This window comes from Sceloporus undulatus, chromosome 2 (genome assembly GCF_019175285.1).
Source record: "Sceloporus undulatus isolate JIND9_A2432 ecotype Alabama chromosome 2, SceUnd_v1.1, whole genome shotgun sequence".
Lineage (NCBI taxonomy): Eukaryota > Metazoa > Chordata > Lepidosauria > Squamata > Phrynosomatidae > Sceloporus > Sceloporus undulatus.
In genome coordinates this window covers 188,987,804-189,007,457 of record NC_056523.1, presented here as the reverse complement: position 1 = coordinate 189,007,457, position 19,654 = coordinate 188,987,804, and the positions used below count along the sequence as shown (strand labels likewise).

The 19,654-nt window shown below is 42.8% G+C and overlaps 1 protein-coding gene across 2 annotated transcripts in view; it reads right to left on the bottom strand.

Annotated features, from left to right (window-relative positions):
- Positions 1–972: 972 nt before the first annotated feature.
- Positions 973–19,654, bottom strand: part of PRICKLE3 (prickle planar cell polarity protein 3) — a 38,463-nt gene continuing 19,781 nt past the window's right edge. For both annotated transcript variants that reach the window (XM_042452282.1, XM_042452283.1), the window contains exons 5-9: positions 13,120–13,257; positions 6,582–6,785; positions 4,806–4,992; positions 2,916–3,428; positions 973–2,676 (exon numbers count right to left, since the gene is read on the bottom strand). In XM_042452282.1, coding sequence (XP_042308216.1) covers positions 2,126–2,676; positions 2,916–3,428; positions 4,806–4,992; positions 6,582–6,785; positions 13,120–13,257 — 1,593 coding nt within the window. In that variant the 3' untranslated portion in view covers positions 973–2,125. The remainder of the gene's footprint in view (positions 2,677–2,915; positions 3,429–4,805; positions 4,993–6,581; positions 6,786–13,119; positions 13,258–19,654) is intronic.

The window sequence follows — 19,654 nt, the reverse complement described above, 5'->3', positions numbered from 1 at the left end:
TGCACAATTTGCAAATTGGTGATCATTAATTTCTAGGACCGTGACTAATCATATTGCACTGTCAACATATAGACTTACATCCAAGTAGTCACTGTCAGAATAGCAGCCACGTGCATGAGAATTTTTGCCTCAACTACAGAAGGATTCCTTGTGGGTTGAATAATGCCATGACATGATCCATTATCAAATGGCACTGTTGGTGTGCAGATGTTGAGTGTAAAAACACAGAAACATACAGCTAGCTGTACAGAGGGAGGAAATTTCTCTGCAGAGTACAAACTCTAAAGTCAAGTCAGTCAGTATATGGTGCAACTGAGCCATCAGAATAAAGTCTTGCTGTGTCCTTAACAGTGCAGGTTAATCTAGACTGTTAAGGAGTCTATATGTAGATGCACAAAATAGGCAACATACTGCTAATTGGCGCTTTCATTTATTAAATTTTAAAACCAAAGTCATCCAATTTCTAGCTCATATGGTTGCAAAATACAAACACTGCTAGCTGAGTTATCCAAAACCAGCAGCTTTTTGTACTAAGAGTTTCCAGTGGTGAAGGAAGAACTTTTGAAACAAGGGTCAGTTCCAAACACAGTGACTCACTATGAGCTGTTGGAGGCAGAGCATTTCAAAAATATCTTTGGTTGGACCAGTTTCTAGTGGCTTGGTTATGAAGCTTGTAAACAGTTTTGCCTTGAAGTCTACAAATGTGTTTTAAAATATTTCCTACCTGGTGGTACCAATGTCAAAGACTCCTTTTATTTTACCTTTAATGTACACTCTGAGAATCAGTCCTGCTACTCAGTATGCTGATGCACAAATGTCTCCACAAGCCACCAGAGCACTGCTGCTGGGTTACTGCTCTCCCTGCCACCCCACAAAACAAAAAGCACAAATATCTTCACATGCCCCCTCTCCATTTGCCCAGCTCGCTTAAGGCCTAGCACCATGGAATGGTCCAATGCAGCAGCATAAGAATGCTTTCATATGTTTTTATTGAAAGTTCATTTAAATTAAAACCCTTAATTAGAAAAACAAAACAGTCTGTTAAAACCTGGAAATTTGAGAGAAGAGCACAAAGTGCAAAGGGAATGGACAGAGGAAAAGGGGAGACCAGTGCCAGTTAAGACTGAAAAGATCTGTTGTCGATTCTGGGGCAGAGCTTAGAGAAGGTGGGGATATGGGGAAGGAACTATAGCTCCCAGAATCTCCCAGCCAATACAGCCACTTGCCATGCTGGCTGAGAGATTCTGGGAGTTCTAATCCAGACAAGTAACTCTGACTCTGCTCACTGAGTGTCCATATTCAACAGAGTGCAACACTACCAGCTAAGGAATGGAATTCAATCCCACCCAACACATACATAACCAAACAACATCCTTATAGAGAAAACACACCCCAAAGCTTGAAACCACACAAACTTGTTACATGCTTACATTAATAATGGCAACTTGAAAGAGCAAAAGGTTCACCCAGGAGAGAGGCAACAAAGATTCAGAGGTCACAGTGGAAAGGTCAAAGCCAGAGTTCAAAGGCTCCCAGGTAAGAAGTAGCACTTTGAAGTTCACAGAGGGCACAGTGCAGAGAGGTTCTAAAAATCAACTCTGAAAGTTCAAGACAGAAGGGTCAATGTGTATCTGAGAGGTCACAGTTGAAAGGTCAAAAAGGCCACAATGGAAAATAAACACAACCAAACTTCCAAAATCAACACAGACAGGAGTTCAAGATTCTTCACAGGAGGGTCACACATCTAAAAGGTCCAAGGTCACCATGGAAAAGCCAGTGCTCAAGTGTCCCTGAGGAAAGGTAGAAGAATTCAATGATGAAGAGGTCACTTTCTGAGGTGGATCCCTGGAAAAGAACCATGAATCAAAGAAGTCAAGGTGGAAGAAGAAAAAGTCAATGGTCCCATTTCAAATTTTAGAGCCTACCTCCCACAGAATGTCAACACGTAATGCTTTCAACAAGCCAGAAATCCTGATTTGATACTGGTTCATTATGTCCCAAACCTAGAAGTTAGTAAGGTCAGGTTTATGCCACAACACAGTTCTTGTCCCGGACAACCCTCAGTCTTCGGCGCTGTTGTTTACATGTAGAGTCTGTAGAAGGTGCAGCCTCTGTGGGGCTAGCTCTACCTCGGAGGTGGGGGGGGCAAAGGTATAGGCTCCCCCAGAAAGTAGCCTTCCTCCTCTGAGGAAGAATCAGAGGAGTCAGAGGAACTGAAGTCCCATCCTCGATGTGGATAACGTCGATGCCAGGCCGGAAAAGCACCCTCAGAAGCTGAATAAGAGAGGTTGCCCCGTCTCCCCTCCTTGCTGCCCTTCCTTGGCCTCCAGCCTTGGTTTCCCAAGTTAAGTGAGTTGTCTGAGGTGGAACGAGGGTGTCCCCGGCCGGCACCTCCATTCTGAAGCACCTGAGTGCTCATGGAGGTCTGCTCAAGGCAAGGAATGCTTGGCTCTCCTGCAACAAGAGGTTCCCGGAAGCTAACTCGAGGTACCCCTCCCCGGGCAAAACTCCCTGTCTCCATCTCGGTTCCTTCACTGAGTCGTGGCCGAGCAGATGCTTGAAGCTTGGAAGCTGAACTGCTGCTCCAGTCAGGGATTTTAGAAGGGGGAATGCCCAACTCTGGCATGGAGTGGCGCAAGGGAGAGGCACGCTGGAAACGTGGCTGGATCTCAGTCCCTGGAGGAGAAACAAGACTGTTAGCGAGACTCAGACATCAAAACAAGAAGCCTCTCCCTGTCCACGATCCCACAATTTTGTAATAATAATAAGGTACCCAGAACCAGAGAAGTTAACTTCCAGAATTCCTAACCAATCAGCACAGCCAGAAGTCATGTAGGCTGAGATATTCTCAGAGTTGTAGTCCCCCACCCCCCACCACCAAAAGGAAAAGTTTTTGAGCTCCAGTTCTATTTTACCTGTTCCTGGCTGGTGGTTAGTGGCTGGTGGTGGGCAAGTGGAAGTTCCTCGGGAAGTACATTTCACTGGTTCTTTGCAATTCTGGCTGCCTCCTGACCCATTGCTATCTGGATCTGAGAGCTCTTCCATTTCTGCTGGCGTCTCCTCCCCAGGTCCAGGCAATCCACTCCAGCTTCTTCGGAGCCTCGGGGTTGAGTTAGGCAACACCAGCTGCCCGCCAAAGGAAACAGAACGGGCCACATGGGAGGATGGTGAGCGCTGGGCCTGAACTCGCCGTTGCTGCCAGCTGGCTCGCCGCGAGTCCTGGGAACGGGCGCTCTGGAAGGCTGAATCACATGAATCTGAAGCATTGGGGTCTTCGCCCAGGCTGCAGGCCCGAGAGCAGAAGATCTGGCCTTGCTTGGGCAGAAATGGCTTCCCCAGGAGAGGTTGGTGGCAGCGGGAGCAGCAGAAACAAGCATCAGTGGCATGCCAGTGCTGACCCTCATAGGTCATCTGGCCTTGGTCAATGCCTGCAGGGAAGAAGCAAACCGAGGCATGCTTCATTACACAGAAATCACAGAGCTGGAAAGAACAGCAAAGGCCATCTGTTCCAACCTTACTAGCATTGGTGGCTCTAGTAAAACCACAGTGAGCTGGAAAGTGGATTCAGAGGCATCCCCCTTATGCCCCAGCCAGGAGGTCTGGAAGGGATTTCATCTCTGCTCCTGAACACTGGCTACACAAAACATGGTCGGCCCCTCGATGTGCACCAAGATCCTTGCGTCAATTCTGGGCAGACACACTCATTACCTTAAGCATCTTGGATAAGTACAATAACCTCCAAAATCCACAAAACAGCAAGACTTTGATAGGCCAACAAAAGACATGATGCAAAGCTTTCAAAGTTCCATTGGCTTGTTCATCAAGTAAAGGTATTAAAAATCATACAGGAGAAAGAAAGAAAAAGTTTGTGTCATAGGCCTACATTTTGTCAAGATATTGTCATAGTTGTTCTCCATTACAATGGTACAGAGGGAGATCCATGTAGGCAGAAGCCATTCTTTCTCTTTGGCCATACAGGCTTTGGGGGCAAAGAGTTGTAAACTCCAAGAAATTAAATTTGCAGTCCATTAGAAATGCAAAAAAGAAACCTCTCTTGAAATCCAGATTGTCTCTGTCCTGTGCAAGGCTACCTGCCCCTTCTTTAGCAGAGAACACCGAATTTCTCAATTTCTCTGTATTGCTGCATTTGATAAACTCTACCTACATGGATATCACTCTGTACCATCTTAACTGAGAACAATTATAAAAACATTTTGGCAAAATGTAGGCCTATGACTCCAACATCAACATTTTTTTTCTTTCTCCTGTTCAATTTTTAATTTCTTTGCCTGATGAAGAAACCAGTGGAGCTTCGAAAGCTTGCCTAATGTATTTTGTGCATGTTGGTTGCCAATAAAGGAATCACTGTTTGGTGGATTTTAGATGTTACTGTACTTTGCTATGTGGCCAACATGGCTACCCCTGGACATGATATCTTGGACAAGAGTGGGAAAGGTATCTCTCATGTTGGCACAGAAAAGTATCTGTCATATGTGGCAAAAAAGGTGCTCAGTTCATTCACAGTACAGTTTAATATTGCATTTATTCTGAAATTCCTCCAGAAAGGGGCTGATCTACACACTCTGTTATATGAGCATTACATTTAATTTTTCTGCCTTAAATAAATAAAAAAGAAAAGCAGCCAGGGAGCAGGGGGAGGATTGTGTGGTTCCCTCCTATCACTAACCCAGAGAATGTATGAGAAAGTCAAGACTGTGGGCTCTTGGGAAACTGTAGAGCATTCATTCTGTTGTTCTCTATGGATGGCAAGAGCCCTCCCCTCCTCCTGGCAATGGGTTCCATACCAATGTGCTCCCCACAGGCATCACAATACTCTGCATACAGGCTCTCATAGCAGCGGCAGCAGTAAGGACGGCTCTGGCGCATGATGTACCGTTGACCACCCAGGGCCTCCTCACACTCGAAGCAGCAGAAATGGCGCATGTGCCAGTGGCGGCCCTCTGCCTCCGTGCACTCATCCGCAAAAATGATCTTGAAGGGAGAGGAAAAGGTGGAAAATGAGTCAAAGGAAAGAAAGATAGCAGACAAGAAAAAAGGGAAATGCCTCATTCTAAAAGAGTGTTCCTCATAGACATAAACTAATTATTTTTCCAATAAGACTAAAGGGTTGGCAACTGTTGGAGGCAAGGTGTGTGTGTTAACTCCCAGGAAACCATGGGTGCTGTGCCCCACCACAATTTTTAAAAATCTCTCCAAATGCCCTCCAAGGAACACAGGGAGCCTTTTAGAATCATAGAGTTGGAAGAGACCTCAAGGGCCATCCAGTCCAACCCCCTGCCATGCAGGAAATCACATTCAAAGCATCCCCGACAGATGGCCATCCAACCTCTGTTTGAAGACCTCTAAGGAAGGAGACTTCACCACACTCCGAGGGAGTTTCTTCCATTGTTGAACAGCCCTCACTGTCAGGAAGTTTCTCCTAATGTTAAGGTGGAATCTCTTTTCCTGCAGCTTGCATCCAGTGTTCCGGGTCCTAGTCTTTGAAGCAGCAGAAAACAAGCTCGCTCCCTCTTCAATGTGACATCCCTTCAAATATTTAAACAGGGCTATCATATCACCTCTTAAACTTGTCTTCTCCAGGCTAAACATCCCCAGCTCCCTAAATCGTTCCTCATAGGGCATGGTTTCCAGACCCTTCACCATTTTAGTCGCCCTTCACCATGTTTTCTCTCTCTCTCTCTCTCTCTCACACACACACACACACACACACAAGCTATTTAAGTCCAGGAGAGGCTTTTTTAACCATACAAGTCACCAGAAGTCACTTCCTGTTTACTTCTTGTTTTATGAAAGGTCTCTTCTGGGCCTAACATTGTTCAGAGGGTCGAAAAATGAGACCACCAAGATAAACAACATAAAGATTTGCATCCCTAATCAGAGGATTGGGCTAGATTAGGATAGGTAACATTGCCTCCTGAAAAATTAATTAATTAATGGACCAAATTAGACCTGACTTATACAGCAGCAACAGTCAGTTGTGTTTGCCTTGTTCACCTATAAAAGAATGATGACAGAAGGCCTGCTTTTCACATTAAAATAGGTCACTTGGCACCCTAATGGCTCATAGAATCAGAGAATCATAGAAACCATGCCCTATGAGGAACGACTTAGGGAGCTGGGGATGTTCATATTCATATTTATTTTTTTAATATTTATTTCCAACAGAATTACCATTTGCTGGCTAAGTCAACACAGCTAACTTTTAAGTAATAAAAAAATACATTATGGTGCCCAGTTGGCATAATGGATTTGAAATGATTTCATCTTTAGAGAGATCTTGCTGTTGTTTGACTCCACCTTACAGTGAGACTCTCACAGGGTTTTCTTGGCAATATTTGTTTGGGGTGTAGGGTGTTGCCATTAGCTTCTTCTGAGGTTGAGAAAGTCATGCCCAAAGTCACCCAGTGTTTCACTGGCCAGAGTCACAGTCCGACACTCAAAGCACTACACCACAGTGACACAGAACGTGCTTGCTGCATGCCAATGAAATAAGTAAAGACAGCCTTCCCCACTTGAAGGAAGCAATTCCAACTGTTACACAGCTGTACTCAAGCCCTCACCTCATCACAGGCTTCGCAGCGCGGTTTGAGGCGTTCAGCATGGTGACGCCCACAGTAGATCTTGCCATCCTGGTAGAAGTAGATGAGGTCGACAAGGAGCTCCCGGCAGGTGGTGCAAACAAAGCACTGTGGGTGCCAGCAGGCACCATGCCCTGCACGGCTGGCAAAGACAGCAATGTCCCCACCACAGATCTGCTTCCCACACTGCCAACAAAAGGACAAGCATGTGTTAGTGTAGAACACTTTGCAAACAGTTCAAGTCATTTGAGATACACATCTCCAACAATCCTTAACGTTAGACCACAGAATGAATATTTCCAGATTGCAGTATGGAAGCATCAGTGACCTTTCCAGATAACCTGAACCCTCCTCTCATTCCCCGGAGAATGAGCACACAGCTCTCACTTGGGGAAATCAGACACCTTCCCTCAAGGCAACTGTTCTGTTCAGCTAATGCATTTTCCCCCCAAGACGCTGATCCCAACACCCAGGAGGGCATTTAATCTAACTGATAGTATTCTGTGGATGGTGAAGACTGCCTTGCTCCTCATCTGTAACATTCTACTCTTGTTGATCACTAAAAACATTCTAAACTTTTCCGATTCTTGATCACCACAAGAATTATAAGCTAGGTGGCATGACAATTTATCATATATGTTTTGCAAGTAAAATATTTGGAAAAACAATGGGATAATGTCAGTTTTTTCCTTCCAGCTTGCATAAGGGTGAGCCAGATTGGAGCAACATAGTAGTTAATGTAAAGTTGCATTTTAGACTACCTAGACCAGGGTAGTTCTGGGGGGATCATTTTATGTCCCACAGAGCTTGCTACAGACCACGCCAGCCCTGAAAATGTAAGGTGGGGGGAGAGAGAAAACAAAACTAGAAGTTTGCAGATGTCCACCTTCCACCCTGTGACTAGGGAGGGCATAACAGGGTGCAAGGGAACTCTTCATCTTATTTTAATGTAAAATGTCTGCTTCCATGAGTGGAAAATGATATCCCCCCCATCATTCTTTAAGGAGTGCTACTGGGAGTTTATGGGAGGGGACCATGGAACACCAAAACATTATTTGGGCCACAGATGGCCCATGGGCTATACAGTCAGCCCTCCACATTTGTGGATTTGACTTTCACAGATTTGATTATTCATAGATTTGAATACTATTTTCTCTTTAGGAATCTCCATGTCCTCCAACACAACTCTGCAGGAAGCTGAACACAGAGTCATGACAGAGAACCTAGAGATTCCTAAAGAAAACATTTTAGGCATTTGTAGGTTCTTCAGCATGATGTCTCAATGTCTGGTGGATGTTGTACTGGAGGACCTAGAAATTTATAGATAGGTATTCTCTCAGGTTAAAAAAAGTTTATTTGCATTTTTCCATGTTAATAATATATTTTTTTAATAATAATATTTATTTGTATACCGCCCTCTGGCAAACCAATCCGGGCAGTTAACAACAGTAAAATATAAAATATGACAATTAAAAACACTTTATCCCTCCCCCCCTTAAGACAGTATTAAATAGTATAACATATTAAAAGTACAATATCAAGGATAAAAACAGCAATTAAAACTAAAAACCCTGATATCCCTCTGTTGATCCTCAACCCTCTCTAAGATGGGGCCACGGGAGGAATGAGGGAATCAGGGAACCTGTTCACAGGAGTCCTGCACCCCTAACCCTAGTGAATGTGGAGGAGCCACTGTACATTGCCCCTGTCAACCAATTTGGCAGGGGATAAAGCAGGCAAGGCTTTGAGGCAGCCTCTTCTCCATATGACCCTTTCTAGAAAACAAAATCTCAAAGGAGCAAACTCCAGGCAGTTTCTTTCTAGGATGCAAGAGGGTGTGAAATTCAGGGGGTCTTCACAGGGGCAATTGACACCATCAGCAGCCTCACCTGCTGCTCACAAAAACAGACTGGTTGCTCAGGCAGATGAAGAGGAACATCTTGAGCATCTTGTGAAATGAGCATCTTGTGAAATGACCTTGCTTTTGCTACTTTTTTTGTTTTTTGTATACAGTTGGCAAAGCAACATATTTTAAATAGAGGAGAGGAGAGAGCAGGCTGTCAGTTTTTTTGTGTGTTTTTGTGTGTGTGTATGCACACGTGCATGTGTGTGTGTGTGTGTGAGAGAGAGAGAGAGAGAGAGAGAGAAAGAGAGAGAGAGAGAACATAAATAGGAGCCAAGAAAAATTAAACTGCTCATTTGAGCACCAGATGTCACTGTTGTTCCATCAACCTATTTATATCTCTAAAATGGCCTGTCCTACTTGTCTAGGATCAGGTCCATCTCAAATCACTGAATCCAGTTTTGACCTGTCTTTTGAAGCAACCCTAAGCACTAAACTCTTCTACACAGGCAAGGCAGAGTTGTTGTTGTTAGGTGCCAGCAAGCTTTGACTTATTACAACCCTGTGAATGAGAGACCTCCATGTCACTCTGTCATTAACAACCCTTCTCAGGTCCTGAAGACTCAGGACTGTGGCTTCTTTGAATCAATCCACCTGTCTGTCTTTTTGTACTACCTCCCACTTTACCAAGCATTACCATCTTTTCTCAGAAGTCATGCTGATGCCAAGCAAATGCAGGACTGCCCAATATTGCTAGAGAGTAGGACCAAGAGACAGATACACAGAGACTAACTTTTTCTGCCTTGATCCTTTTAAACTTCCCAAACTCTGTTCTCATTCCTTACCAGGAAGATAAGAATTCCCAAGACTTTAGTCTCCAAGGAATTCCTTAACATGAGGGCTCAACCTTGGGACATATAAACAACACTCAAGTGGTTATGCAGAGAAAAGCCTTTACCCCACCAAGAAGTAATCTCAGAAGCCCAATCCATCTAAAACAAAACAAAACAAAACAAAAAGTCCTTCTGTGTCAAAAAGGGTGATTTTTAAGGCAAAGCCATACTCTAGCTCAGTGCTTCCCAATATATCTGATATGAGATATTGGCAATTATTTTTCCCCAGTGTGCCCGGAACTGGTACATATTTGTTTCCAGTCATTTCAAGTGTTGCTTTCTTGGAAACTCTCCAGGGACTGGCAGCCAATGTCTTGGGGACCACTCCTTTGAGTACCAATGCTTTCTTGTTGTTGCGTTCCTTCAAGTTGTTTCTGACTTATAGCAACCCTAAAGTGAACTTATCATGGGATTTTCTTGGCAAGATTTGTCAGGAGAAAGTTTGTCATTACCTTCTCTGAGGATTTGAGTGTGTGACTTGTCCAAGGTCACCCAATGGGTTTCATGCCTGAGTGGAGATTTGAACCCTGGTCTCCAGAGTCGTAGTCCAACATTCAAATCACTACACCACAGCCCTCCTCTGATTTATTTCTGATATTCCAGAGACAGAGGTTTCCTGACTCATACACTGAGATACATGATGCCACCCCAGGCCACACAGATGAAACCCCATGGATCTTGGTGCCTTCAAATGATTATAGCAGCCAACAGTTTTGGCAACTGCTACAATCAGTTGTAAAATTGTCCTCTTTCCTATTAGCCCACTCCTTCTACTGCTAGCAGTGCCAGAGTTCCTCAGTTTAGACCAACACAGAAACCAGAATGTTGTTGCAGCTACCCTGATCCTCTCAGCAGCTCTGAGTCCAAAAATGAAGCCAGCACCGCCAAGGAAAGGCAAGCAAGCAGACACATGACAATAGCACCACCGGAGAGTTGGAAAGATGCTCTCTCCAGGTCGCTGTAGCAGCTGTCAGAAATACCAACTGCTACAGTCATCCATCTTATTCAGTATCTCCTATGAGAAATCAGTGCCATGTCAAAAGCAGCTTAGGTGGGTGGAGAATTGAGCTCTTTATCAACATGTAGTGTGACCTGTGAATGAACTGAAATAATAAGCAAGGGTGTGTCCTGGAATCACCCCCAAAGTCACTGCCATTATCAATGGATCACTGCCCTAATTCAGCAACCAGAGACACAGACTCAGCATCCAGAGAGGAATTAAATCCCACCTATATACTTGTCTCTATGACAGCAACACTACTGTCTCTATGGCAGCAGCACTGCTGGCACAGGAACTAACTACATAAAGCCAGAGAAGCCCCACTAAGGAGCAATTCCATCCAAGGACACAAGTCCCAAGTTCCAGGAGAGGCTTTCCAGCAGCCACCAAGCAATACAAACTTGTCAGAATCCAATTATGGAGCCCAACTGGTGACATACTAGCATCTTCATTCAAGCCCTGGTTTAGACTTTGCAGTGGTTTGGGAACTCCATCATTTACACCCCAAGGTGACCTCCAAGAATCTACTGTTGTAGAGACAGAATTCAGAGACCTAGTTGTGTTAGTCTGGAATATCAGTATGCAGGATCTTGTAGTACTTTTGAGACTAACTGAATGAAAGAAGTTATAGCATAAACTTTTGTAGATTTGGGTGGTGCTTGCACAAGCCAGAATATTCTGGGAACAGCCCAGAATATTTGGCCCTGGACCTGCTCTGACATCCACCCCCTCATTATCTTGTTGAGACACTGGGCAGCTGTCCATAGTGTGTACCTGTGTGCTACCCTGGTGTAGCCACCACCATGGCGAGTTGTTCACTAAGAGATCAGGACAAAGTTCCCAGTGTCGATTACATGGCTGGGCCAGAGCAAGTTACTCACTGCAGAGGCAGCTGTAAGAGGCAGCACAGCAGGATGCATGTATGAACAGCTGCTTGACATCACAACAAGGGCTCTCAGATCTTCTGAAAAGATACAGAACAAAGCCAGGGTTCGGTGCTGAATTGGCCAGAAGTTATCTGGACTGTTCACACTGGAACTGCAGTTTGGGCTATGTGTCGTCTGGACTTCCTGCCAAGGATTGGGGGAGGACATTGTATCTGGCATATGCAGACAGGACCTAGATCTATTTCCTCAGATTCATTGAATCTTCCATGCATCCTCCATGCATCTGAAGAAGTAGACCAAGTCTACGAAAGGTTATGCTGCCACTTCTTTTGCTATAAGATCAATTTGAATAATATTGTAAAGACTGTGAGTAAATGGCCTACTGTATGTCTCACCAAAATACATATAAAAGGTGACAAAGGAGATGGGAGGCCTCAATTTAAAGGGAAATAATGTCCACTTCTTGTTCTCTTTTTCCCACTTTCCCTTTGGCTTTACCAACTACATGTCTAGGAACCTCAGCTGGGAAAAGTTGCTCAGGGTAAGAGTACACTGGGAAGCTCTGGTGGTGCAGTGGTTTAATGCTGGTCCTACAGCCACAATGTTGTAAGTTCGATCCTGGAGGGCTCCAAGGTCAACTCAGCCTTCCATCCTTTTGTAGGTCAGTAAAATGAGTACCCAGCTTGTTGGCAATTGTAAACTGTTTAGGGAATGCTAGTTCACTGATAAGCAGTATAGAAATGTACTTGCTATTGTTATAAATAGCAACCATGGAAGGGCTAAGAGAGCATCTATCTTCCCCTGCCACCCCATATTACTTCTGCCCTTTAGACCATATCTTCCCCACTGTTACTTTCAATGTCTATTAAAACAAACAAACAAACAAACAAACAATCCAAAGATTCCCATCTTCTGTCAAACACTGTGGCGGGGTACAGACCGCCGCTTTGCAGCGGTCTGGCGCCGCCGCCAGAAGGTCCGCGGGGGAGCCGGAGCCTTCAAACGGCCCGACTCCCGCGCGGACCGAAAAAAGAAGCTCCAAAATGGAGCTTCTTTTTGCGTCGCGTTTGCGACGTAGCGAGGCGCCAGGGGCGCGCTCGCTACGTCAGCAGCGGCGCGACGCGTCTGGACGCTGTGCGTCCAATACGCAAAGATGGCGGCGCCCATGTAGAAAGGGCGCCGCCATCTTTTACGTATTGACTAAGTTTTAGGGTTAGGGGGGGTGCGGAAGCACCGCCCCTTCCTAGCCCAAATACGTATTCAATACGTATTTTTTGGCGGTTTGTAACCCGCCTGTGTTTGGTTATAAGTTCTTTTGTTCTCCAGTTTCCAAATAACAGTACAGTGCTCCCTCGGGTTACGAAATTAATTCGTTCCGCCGCCGCTTTCGTAACCCGAAAAGCCTTCGCAAGCCGAAAACCCATAGGCGCTAATGGGGAAAAGCCGCGATTTCGTGTGAAATAGCGCTGAAAAGCACCAAAATTTTCTTCGTAACCCGAAATAACCTTCGTAACCCGGAACAGTTATTTCCTATGGGATTTTTTCGTATCCCGGAAATTTCGTAACGTGGGTATTTCGTATCCCGGGGTACCACTGTAAACCCCTATCTTTCCAAACTGTTTTGATGCTAAGAGGAAACAGAATAAGGCTCCTCTGTGTGTTTGTGTGTTTTCAAGTCATTTGTTGACTTATGGGAACCCCATAAATTTCATAGGGTTTTCTTAGGCAAGGAATATTCAGAGGTAGTTTGACATTGCCTTCCTCTGAAATATCACACATAGCACCTGGCATTCATTGGTGGTCTCCCAACCAAGTTCTAACCAGGTCTGACTGTGCTTAGCCTCCATGATCAGATGGGAGCTAGTACTTCTGGGGTATTTATCATGGCTACCAATACCTGCTCACAAATGGCTCCAGTTATGGTGACAGGGAAGAGTCGGACAGTCCCACGGCCAAGGTTCTCTCTTTTTCGTTGCTGAGAGAATAACTTCAGCTCTTTTGCCTCTTCTTCTTCCAGGGAACTGCAGTACTGAGCCTGAAAAAAATTGTTTGGGAGGCGAAGCAGGGTGGGGTGGAGGACAAAGAAGAGAACAGTCAATCAAGAAAGCCTGTGTTACCTCACACTTTCTTGTATGGATGCCCCTATAGATGCCTGAAGGACAGGGTAGATGTTTCTGTTCCAGAAGCACTGCAAAGAAGAGAGGAAAAGCCCCAAGCTACTTCCAGTGCAATTAAATCAAACCCAAAAAGGACCTGGACAAGTAGGTTTCACTGTGAGCTGAGGCCTAGGGCAGACATATCAAAAGAAAAGGAAAGAATGTATCTGCATGCCCTTGTAGCAGCAGAGTAACCCCAGGGAAACTGAATTCTTGTAAACAAGAAAATGGGTGTTCTGTTGGGATAAAATCACCTAGTATGAGGAGGCATATTCATTCATCCACTGCAGAGCTCAAAATCTTTTCAGACTACATTTCAACACATGCACAACTGTTACAAATACTTGTTTCAGGCGGGTCCAGAAAGAGTTGCTCCTACAATCACAACCATTGCTTGGACATTAATGGGCCCATATAGACAGGCCAAAATAAAGCTGCTCCGGGTCACTTTGGAGGTATGCTGTTTAAATGCTGCATGCGTCTTAAGAGGCCAGAAGCTGCACCAAAGCTGCGCTCCAGTTCTTAGGCAGTTCTTAGGACTGGAGCGTAGCTTTGGCGTGGCTTCTGGCCTCTTAGGACACATGCATCATTTATATGTATTATAAATATTTATAATTTATATATATTAATTAACATAGAGGCCTTGTGGGATTGCTGGGGAAATGAAGTTTCCTCTCTGCAGTGGCAACAATACTTGTGTATTATCTGCAAAGTACCACAAAAGTAGGATAGCTATTTACAAAGCAGCAGTCTCATCCTATCTGTACCATTGAGAGATGTTTGCCCAAACATTTTCAAGCTTATATTTATGGTCAAAAGCCCAAAATCTACTTACAACCAAACAAAATCTATAAAGTGAAATATGGAAAAATAATCAAGAATTTGATTAATCAAGAAAACAACAAACAATACCAGAAATGGAAGACTGGATAAAGAAGTTATTTGATGCAATTCAGTCAGATATTTTGACTAAAATTATATGTAAACAAAAAATAGACATGAAAGAACTGGAATAAAGTCTTGGAATACAGTATATAAAAACTGAATGGAACTTAAGCCACCAAATATGAAAAAGCTACAATATATAGGTATATAGATTAAATAATTTGATAATTACCATATTGTATATAGCAAATGTGTATCTGGTATTGGCAATAATTATATCATTCTTATTAGTTTAAAAGAAAGAAAATTTATCTGTATCCTAAAGTGTTATGATGGAATATAAGATTTAGAAGACACTGTGTGCTCACTTGTATTCTCTCTTTTGACTGCATCCTTACTAAGACAAGCAAATCAAATGGAATGAAAGCAAAAAGAAACATAGTAAAAAGGAAAATGAAGAGACAAAATATGAAGGGTTCGAAACAAGTGTTACTTCAACCTGAACAAAAGAAGTACAAGGCAACACATGAAAAGATAATCTGGAAAATATATTCATTTGGAAGTATATTTTAGTTAGGAAGTATGGATATGTATGATAGAAGGGAAGAATTGATTGGTAATGGTTAGTACTGTTATATATGTGATGTAAGTTTGTATATTTTGCAATAAAAATTAATTTTAAAAAAGGAAAAATAATCAAGAATTTGGATAAATTTTGCACACAATCCTGCACTTTATATCTGAACTGAGGAACCTGAGCTTAATCAAATGTTAGTCCTATGTAAAGAAGATCCACTTAAGTCAATAGGACTTAATTTAGTTGCAAAAACAAATGCTATTCATTTGAACAGGTCTCTTCCTATTAACTTTGGACTTAGCTCTACAATACTTGCTCCATAAGTATCCATCCTCACTTACTTACTTTCCATAGCATCAATTCAGCGTATAGCTAACAAATTCACAGTGCATTCAAATGCACTGTATATACATTCCACAGTCCTTTCCCAAATTATTATTATTACCATAATCAGTGTCATCATTAATACAACAGTAGCAGCAGCAATAATTCAAATTACAAGCAAGCTCATTAGCCTCCCTTTTAGGCCAATGGCAGCTTTGGGAGGGTTATTTTTGTAAGAACTGTGATATGGGGGTGAAAAGATTAAACCCCACCTCTCTTTATGCTGGGGTCTTGATCCTGTTTTCCCTACTTCTGTGACTGCTATTTAAAAACAAACATATTAAACACATTCAAAGATTTCAGCAATATCTGCCATAAAATTTCCAGCAGACCAGGAGGATGCATCAATGACCCTTCCACTTGCTCCTCCACATGTGTAGCAGAAGATAAACAAAAGCTGCCCAAGGATAGGAAGTCTTGAAAATGTCTCATCCATAGGGTCACCATGAGTTGAGATCAACCCAAAGGCAGTTAACAACAAGCCCACCCATTTTGGATAGTTGGTGCTGCTTCTTATTCTGTGTCAGTTCTTGCAGATCACCCATCCCTATGTATACAGCACATGAAACAGGCACAAAAGTAGACCACTGAGGTGTTCACCCTCAGATTTTGCAGGGCATGGGGTATCCTATTCTTCTCTTCTCTCCAATTACGACTGGCGAGGGATTATTCCCCCAAGTGCCTGGGAAGGCCAGTGTCATGTTAGTGAATCTTCATGTGCAGGGTGTGGATCTGTCGGTTAGGGAAGAAATCTTCTCTGGACCCAAGTGGGATAGGAAATCACCACAGGCCAGATTAGTGAACTTCCTCCCCTCTCTGCTTTAGGTTTACACCTCCAAAAATGCCATCAGCTGATTATTCTCCTCCTGAGTTTGCCAAATCTTTTTTCAAAAAACAAAACCCAATTCAAATGTCTGTTTAATAATGGGTCTTTAGCACACAGGTGTCTCCAGGCTGGGTCTTTGAGAGAAGCATGTACAGAGAGTGAAAGGAGCTTAGCTCTTTCTCCCTTTCAATCTCATCTGGCATTTCAACTGGTGCTCATGTCCACAGTTTACCAGACCTATAAAATGACTTGGGTTTTACAGTGCCTTGGCTACAGCTCACACCAAACAGTCCTTTGCTAGAGCTCAAAAAAGTTAATTTGGTGCTACTTTTTGTAGCACCAAAGTAAATTTCTAAGCTCTAGGAAATTCAGTGGCCTATAGTTCCCAGAGCAGGGTTGGATGATTTAAACCAGGTTGACCAACACCATGATTTAAAACAAAACAAAACACAGTTTTTTTTAAAAAAAATTGTTTGTTCATTTTTTAAAAAAAGTCTGGCTACTATTACTATTCTCCAAACCTCTTATTAGAACAGCAACACCTGTTTGAATTTAAACATTTTAATTTTAAAAGTTTACTGGCAGTTGTTCATTGTTAGACCAGTATCCAGTGTCCGTTGCTTCTTTATAATCACTTAATTTTATAGTACAAGTAATGCCATTCACAAACAAATCTTTCAAACTTCAACATAAACAACTTGCTTTAAAAGAGCCCTTTTAAAATAATAATTACTATTTAAGCTAGTAGCCATAAAATCTGAATTGCATTTTGCTACTTAATTTTACGATCTATTCCTATATTAGTATAGTCCTGTACACCTATATATAGGCTACCAACTTGTCAATAAATTTCCCAGAGTTTTATTGAAAGATGTAAATCGTACCAAAGCCTAATAATTTTAGATTGTTAATGTTAGAAAGCATTTAAACACGGCTGATGATGCTTTCTGATACATAAAATAACATTTCACAGTATTACAGGCTAAGTCTCCCTTATCCAACATGCTTAGGACCAGAAGTGCTTTGATTTTGGCGTTTTTCTTATTTTGGAATATTTGCATATACATAATGAGATATTTTGGAGATAGGACGCATATCTAAACATAAAATTCATTTATGTTTCAGATACACCTTCTACATATAACCTGAAGCTAATCTTATACACAATGTTTTTAATCAATGTGTGCAGGAAACAAAGTTTGTGTACATTGGGCCATTAGAAAACAAAAATGTCACTATCTCAGCCACCCATGTGGACAATTTTGGAGTTTGGAATATTTCAGATTTCAAGATTCCGAGTAAGGGAGACTCAACCTGTAATACAATAAGCAGGGTTCAATTTTTTTCATTAATGGGGAAAAAAATCCTGGTTTAAACAAACAAACAAAAAAGCCAGTTTTTAAAAAAATACAGTTTGGGGGGTGTTTTTTAAACCTGGTCTTTTTCCTACTCTGTCCCAGAGTCAATAGCCATGCTACCCAAAGGATTCTAGGAGCTGCAGTCAAAAACCCACTTACCTATCTCCACCTGGCTAGAGAGGGAGGAATCCACCAGAAATTCAGCCTTGAGCTCCAGCCAGCCTCAAGCACTGGTTCCAGCAGCAGCCCTTGCTCTCCTGGTCCAGACAGTCTGACACTTACCCTTGGCTTCACAACAGCCCCTGGCACAGACCAATTTCAATTGTGCCCCATATGAGGAAATATTGTTAATTTCATCAAGCTGTCTTGTGGCTCTCTTATTACACAACAGGATAAATTACAGTCCCACACCTGGTTTCTCCACACTAATCGGGATCTTTATCTCATCCTTCCCTGGCAGTTTTCTTTTGGAGGTCAAGAGTCTTAATCTTTTTTCTAGTCTTTCCTTGCACTAAAAACTCTGCCAAGACCTATCAATCTCCAGTTTTGTGGTTTTTTGCTTCTGAGATGGGCCAATGCAAATGTATCATGCATACGTAGCCCAAGTGAGGCCCTCCCATGCCCTAAAAGCCACCACTGCTTTTAAGGGTGGTAGTGTCCAGTGGTGTGCAAGAACCATGAAGGCATCTAGTAGGTCCCCACATTTGGTGCCATAGTGATGGGACAGTAGGAGGTCCTCACATTTGGTGGCACACGTGAGATTGGTTTTAAAAAGCCCTCACAATTAGTGACACAGGTAGCATAAGTGGAAGCCCCAACATTTGCAATACCCAAATAGCAGCAGTAGGAAACTGCCTCCTTTTTTCCTTACAAACACTCTGTCTGTCACTGCCAATACCATGCCCTGGCACTGAAATACCCTCTCCAACAGTGTCATCTCCCTCCCATAGTTGGAAGAATGAAGATTTTGATGAAAGAGCAGAATCCCAAATCCAGTCCTTATTAACACTTCTAGTCTGAGAGTGCCCTGATTGTTTTCTCCAAGTGCAATGTACAGAAAGATTTCACCCCAGAGATACCAAGGGATAGCAACATGCCACTCAAATCAAAAAAGTAAAGCTAGTCAATGCCAGGTCATTCAATCTAAATTATACCACCACAGTGATGCAGGAATGCTTCATCCAGCCACCCTTCACATAATCATGTATCATAAGAATGCCTGTAAAGGCCAAGGCCACTGATGGATGAAAGAAAAGACATGATATAAACAAATCAAATAAATTGATAAAACCTGCTCAAAGATCATTTCTCATTTTTAGCCATTTTATCAGGTGCCACATCTAGTAAGCAGTTTCCACATCTCTACCCTACATCAGCCCTTCCTCACAAGTGTGCCAAGAGTTTTGCTATTATCAGGTTGCTGACCTTGCATTGTGTAGGCTTGATATAACAATTACACTGCCTTGAGAGACATAAACTGTTCAAAGACACTAGAGAGAGAAGCAGTTTGAGCAAACTAAGTTGTGACACTGGGGCACAATTTAAGAGCTGCATCAGATTGGGCCTCTTCTCTAAAGAGCACTTAGCCTGCAGATTAATCCAGCCCCCCTGGGAGCAAGACACAACGACATGCTGAGAGGGCTGAGCAAAATTAGTCAACACAGAAGCCTTTACTGGATTATACTCTGAAATTGAGGTTTCTAGCCAATAGATCTTCTTTCTGTGTCTTTCTTTCCCACATTACACAGTCAGGAGGGGATTTATTCTGCAATCCTATGGTCAAGAATATCTTGGCAGTTCAATTTTTGTCATTAAAAGAAATAAGTTTCTAGCCCTACAGTGAGTATATGAACTCCACAATGAGGGAATAAGGTTTCATTGTCCCTCCACCCAGCACAGCTATGATGGTGCTAATGATGATGACTTCTATCCCACCTCTTCTCCAGATCAGGACTCAAAGCAGCTAACAACAATAAAAAAGAAATCATTAAAAATTCACAAGATACAAAAGTTAAAACAAGATTAAACAATAAAAAAAATTAAAACCAGATTAAAACATAGGGCTTGAAAGGCTTAGTAGTATTTTGAATTGGACCAGCAGCCAGTGGAGTTGTTGCAACAAGGAAGTTGTGTGTTCCCTACAGCCAGTCCCAGTTAGCAATTAGTTGTGGCTCTTTGGGCCAATTGAAGCTTCCAAACACTCTTTAAAGGCAGTCCCACACAGTACAGAATACACTAATCCAACC